The sequence below is a fragment of the Lolium rigidum genome, chromosome 6 (assembly GCF_022539505.1).
Source record: "Lolium rigidum isolate FL_2022 chromosome 6, APGP_CSIRO_Lrig_0.1, whole genome shotgun sequence".
NCBI classification, from domain to species: Eukaryota; Viridiplantae; Streptophyta; class Magnoliopsida; order Poales; family Poaceae; genus Lolium; species Lolium rigidum.
This window is the reverse complement of record NC_061513.1, coordinates 174,502,099-174,507,386: the sequence shown is the minus strand read 5'-3', so window position 1 is coordinate 174,507,386 and position 5,288 is coordinate 174,502,099. Positions and strand designations below refer to the sequence as shown.

Genomic DNA, 5,288 nt, shown 5'->3' with positions numbered 1-5,288 from the left:
TAAATCGAGTTACCGCCGGCATGTTTCCACCGGTGCGCGTTGGTGCGTCGGCGGTAGCCGAAAAAGGTGCGCCAGCGATAGCCTGTTTCCTAGTAGCGTACACCTATCTTCAGAACTATTCTATTGTATGAACTAGATCAGCCGCTTGGCTTTGGCTACCCTCAATGGTACATGCCCAACATCAAAGTTCTTCATGTAATGATTGCATTCGAAGTCCTCCCTCACAAATCCCTTTCCTGCGAAAAGAATGACGATTATGCAATGTAAAACTGATTAAGAATTTAAACATGCACTCACAAGGGAGATAAGATGTACTCCATCCGTCCGCAAATAAGTGTACATCTAGGTTTTGTGTTTAGTCAAACTCTTTAAACTTTGACCAAATATATAGGGAAAAGTAGTAGCATTTATGACACTAATTTAGTATCCCGAGATTCGTTTTGAAATGTAGTTTCAAATTATACCAAAATCTCATTATATATGTTGCTACGTTTTTTTCCATGATTGGTCAAAACTTAAAATGTTTGACTTAGTATAAAAGCTAGAAGTACACTTATTTATTGACGGAGGGAGTACAGGTTGTTCAGGTGAAAACCATTCTACTTAAATACTAAGGAAAAATCCTTTCATAAGAGTAACTCGATAAAAAAAGACTTTCTAGTATATTAGGACTAGTAATGGCGTACCTGTGGACCCAAAAGTTTCAATTGTCTAAAATTCACTCTCTTCCATTTTTGTTTGATCTCCACACCTTTTACAATTGGAACTGATTTTCCTGCATGGAATTGGTAAGGTCCAATGCCGTGTCCATTTAGGTTTCGCACACTTTTTACTGCCACAGAACAAACAAGAAATTTGAATCAGTCATGCTGTCACTGAACTTCTAATAGCGTACAACGGGAAAGAATATGAAGCTGCACACACCTTGAACTTCCCCATTAATTTCAACCTCATATGACTCCATCACTTCTTGGATTGCAGCACCAACATCACAAAGTCGCGCATCTATTCCAGCTTCCTGAAAAGGCCGAGGTAGCACAACTCGTTAAGAAGAACCTCGGCGGCTCGGCCCCTGGTGTGCCCGGATGAGGTGCGCAGTGAAAACAGAAACTATCTAAAGGTGGTGTTAAGTTGGGTACAAGTGTCCAAGAAATCTCATAAGCCTTGCACGAGCAGCGTTACCTACTCTCATTTTCTTAAGGAGTCCATCGCGTCATCCTTGTGATCCATTCCGAGGGGCCGTTGCCAGTTCGCATCCGCAATTCATCTCAACCACCGATTCACCCATCAAAGCGTTGCTGTCATAATTAAGCAGTTGCAAGCGACCGAGAACAAGGGGCATTTCGGTGAGCCTTACACGGCAATCGGCTAATCGCATTTGACAATTCATGTCCGCTAGTTCAAAGCGGAGGGTTTGACATGGAAATGGCAACTTATTTTTTTCAAGATTCACAATGACTCGAGAAAACTGAGAGATGCTGCTCATCAATTTTTACAAGTGCAATCACCACACACACACACACACACTGGACGTCTGTAGGCAGGCATCGGCCGCGACACTGCATTGCTGCTAATCTAGGGCGCCGCCAGGTCCAGGATGTGCGCGTACTTGATCACCTTGGAGACGGCCTCCAGGACTTCCACGGGGGTCACGTTCCCGACCACCGTCACCGTCTTGATCCCCAGCTCTATCTTGACGGACGCAACTCCTGCACAAGCTCGTCGATCACCCCAAAGAAGGAAACACGGGCCTGAGTTCACCCTATATTATTTCACTTCATCACCTACCTTCCAGCTTGGAGATCTGCTTCTTGACCTTCCTCGCGCAGCCATGGCAGTGCATCGACACCTTCAGGGCCACGGTCTGCATTCGCCGCCATGCCAATGCAAGTGTTTTCACAGCAAGAAACAGTTAGATTTCCAATTGCGCTTCAAGATAATCAGCGCGCTCGCGAATTCACCTTCGGCTCCGCTGCCGGCGACGCCTTGGCTCGTGGCTCATCCACGTCCATGACCGGCACGACGCGGTTATGATCCCGGTGGCTCCTCAGGAGCCCGCTCCTCTCGTTGCTGTCTTCATCTTCCTCCAGGCCGGACCCCGCAGAGGAACGGGGCAACCAGCGCAGAGCTTTCTTCTTCAGACCCATCGTTGCAGACATGCACTGGATGCCCGGGCAGTTAACCAGAGCCATCGGACTAAAAGCAACTCACATATATAGGTAACTGTGAGTGAGATTTTTCTTTTCTTTTCCTTTTTGTGGGGGCTTGCTGTGAGATCAACCACCAAAGAAAAAACGAAGATTCTTACGAAGTCGCTGGTTGATCTATCCGAAGTCCAACTACTGGTCCAAACGATCGCAATAGCCTCTGTACCAGGTAGTGTGAGCAGGAATTAGATGGCGTTGGGTGACCTATATGGAGCAGTCATGTAGCTAGCCAGCCAAGAATTTGATGGCCATGGCGATGGCAGGAGTATTTTGATTTAGTTACCCTGCACTGAGAAACCAAGATTTTGATGGGAAGCACACATCGATGCTTAGAGCATCTCCAGCCGTCTCCTCGACGAGCCCCTCGGCAGCCGTTTTTTACATCCGGACGGCATTATTTGGCCCAGCCGCGTTCCCGGCTCCTGATTTTCTCCCGGATTTAGCGTTTAATCCATCCGGAGAGCCCAGGTCATCACCGCCGCCCACTCCGGACGAGAGAAAAGCGGGGATGGGCCTGCTCTGTCGACGAGAGAACACACGAACCCCACCACTTTGTCGACGCAAATCCCCCCTCCCCTCCCGTTGCTCTATCGCCGCCGGCACCACCCCTCGCCAATCCGCCGGCCGGTTGCCTCAACTCCGTCGTTCCTCCACCCAGCTCCCTCGCGTCGCTCCTCATCGACACACCCGACAGGTGTTCGTCCAATTGCCTGGACAGACATGGACTCCGACGAGGAGGAGGAGCAGATGTTCGCCGAGATTTTTGAAGAAGAAATGGCAGCCGTCGCCCAAGACCAGGAGCACATGTTGATCCTAGCTTGCTTGTCCGGCTTGTACGCCGAGTCGGTCATTGGTCGCCGTGGCGGGTCGGCACCAGGTCGCAGGAAGTGCAAGCCGAGGCAGCGAATGGAGGGCTACTGCATGCTCTACGCCGACTCTTAGCCGACGATCCATTGCACGGTGAGGCTATTTTTAGCCGTCGTTTCAGGATGAGCCGGAAGCTCTTCTTGAAAATTGTGTATGCCCTTCGAGAGTACGACTTCTATTTCAGATGCAAGTTGGATTGCACCGGCATGGCAGGGTTTTCCTCCCTCCAAAAGTGCACGGTGGCTATGCGGATGCTGGCATATGGAGCTCGTGACTATCTTCGGATGGCGGAGTCCACCGTCCTTGATTGTTTCTACCGGTTCTGCAGGGCGGTGATAGCAGTGTTCGGGGACATCTACTTGAGATCACCCACTGTCGAAGACACTGCTAAGATCCTCGCTATCAATGAAGCTCGAGGATTTCCAGGGATGCTTGGAAGCATTGACTGCATGCATTGGAAATGGAAGAACTGTCTGTTTACCTTGCAGGAAATGTACAAGGGTCACAAAAAAGGCTGCACTGTGATACTTGAGGCAGTGGCTACCCATGATCTCTGGATTTGTGGTATGTCGGGATCCAACAACGACATCAACGTCTTGCAGTGCTCGCCGATCTTCTCCAAGCTTTTTGAGGGTCATGCTCCCCAGTTAACTTTGTGATCAATGGTCGGCACTACAATAAGAGATATTATCTTGCAGGAGGTATCTATCCAAAGTGGGCAACATTTGTGAAGACTATCTCACGCGCCGTCCTTCCGAAGGAGGTGGAGTTTGTCAAGGAACAAGAAGGTTGCCGAAAGAACGTCGAGCGTGCATTTGGTGTCCTCCAGCAGAGATTTGTTGTAGTCCGGTTTCCCGCTTTGACTTGATCCAAAGATCAGATGTGGGAGGTGATGAACTGTTGTGTGTGCTTACACAACATGATTATCGAGAATGAGCGGAAGTATCCGGTTCCTTTGAGCGAACAAGCTGCACCATATGACAGAGAGGGTTCTCTTGCACATCCTAACCACCAGGTGCCGGCATCGTGGGCTGCGTTCATCGCTATGCATCAGGAGATTCGAGACTCCACAATGCATCAACAGCTGCAGGATGATCTGGTGGAGTACATATAGACGCTTCGAGGCAACACCAATTAGTTTCCATTTGATTTGTTTGAAAATTTGTCTTGTTTTGTTGAACTGTAACGTTTATTTGTAAAAATAAGCCAAATGTTAGAAAAATTGGTCAAATTCGCCGAACTATGCTGGATATTTGATTTTGGTCGTTTCCATAGATGTTTTTTTCTGAAAAACGCCGAACACCGGGTGTTTACCGGGAAGATGGCTGGAACTTCGGTGCTCCCCGATCGAAACTTCCGTCTAATCCGACGCTATTTAGCGCCGGATTTAGCCGTGGGAAGCGCCAACGGCTGGAGATGCTCTTAGCACTCTCAACTTGGCTTTAGACTAGTGGAGAGCCTGGATTAGCTTGTCTCTCAACTTGGCTTTAGACCAGTGGAAAGCCTGGATTAGCTTGTAGAGGTAGACGTCTACTAGAGGTTCACTAGATTGTAACTAGGCGGTGGTTCTGCGATGCCCTGTGTGGTATTGGCTGGTGGTTTTCTGTTGTATGGGACTTCTCCGTGTAAATGTGTAATACAATAACACGATCTCTTGCAGGTTCTCGGAAAAAAGAAACCAAGATTGCAATATGCAAAATCCTTGAGGCCTTGTTTACTTCTAGTTTATAAGAAGTATATTAAAGGGAATTATCCCAGATCTAAAAAATCCGCAATAATTCTTTTACCAAGTCGGTTTTGAATAGGATAATCACCAGATATCCCCACAAACCCTCTCATTTTTGTGTAGACTAAACTCACTCCACCATACTAGTGAATTCAAATGGACGAGCATTTGAGATTTGAGGGGATTATGTCAACGAAGAAGTTTCATCAAAACCCTTTCAATCCCCAAGTCCCCTTTAGTAAACAAAGGCCTGGAGGTGTTCTGTATTGGTGTTGTGCCAATGTGCCCACCCAATCGTCCCAGAAAAAAAAAACTTCCAAAAGAATTGCCCAAGTGAGAATTGAGGATTCCATGGCAAGCGAAATTCTTGGAAACACAAATGCTCCTGCCATCCCCATGGCCATCAGATTCTAGGTTACACTCCCAAGATACAAGTTCAATGGATGGATAAACAAACCAACAAACTAAGTTATGCAGACAAAACAAAA

The 5,288-nt window shown here is 47.7% G+C and overlaps 1 protein-coding gene across 1 annotated transcript; it reads right to left on the bottom strand.

The window, feature by feature from the left end:
- Nucleotides 1-1,413: 1,413 nt before the first annotated feature.
- LOC124667612 (protein SODIUM POTASSIUM ROOT DEFECTIVE 3-like) lies at nucleotides 1,414-2,367 on the bottom strand. The gene is made up of 3 exons (XM_047204871.1): nucleotides 1,962-2,367; nucleotides 1,789-1,864; nucleotides 1,414-1,709 (listed from the first exon to the last, which is right to left on the bottom strand). The coding sequence occupies exons 1-3, from the start codon at nucleotides 2,190-2,192 to the stop codon at nucleotides 1,576-1,578; spliced, it is 441 nt and encodes a 146-aa protein (XP_047060827.1). The 5' UTR covers nucleotides 2,193-2,367; the 3' UTR covers nucleotides 1,414-1,575.
- Nucleotides 2,368-5,288: the final 2,921 nt, after the last annotated feature.

Excerpts from the sequence above, each read along its gene's own strand:
- LOC124667612 (XM_047204871.1), bottom strand. The coding sequence starts at position 2,192 with ATGGCTCTGGTTAACTGCCCGGGCATCCAGTGCATGTCTGCAACGATG. Across the intron at positions 1,865-1,961 it reads CGCCGGCAGCGGAGCCGAAG|ACCGTGGCCCTGAAGGTGTC; the intron begins GTGAATTCGCGA and ends CGGCGAATGCAG. Across the intron at positions 1,710-1,788 it reads GCAGATCTCCAAGCTGGAAG|GAGTTGCGTCCGTCAAGATA; the intron begins GTAGGTGATGAA and ends GAGCTTGTGCAG.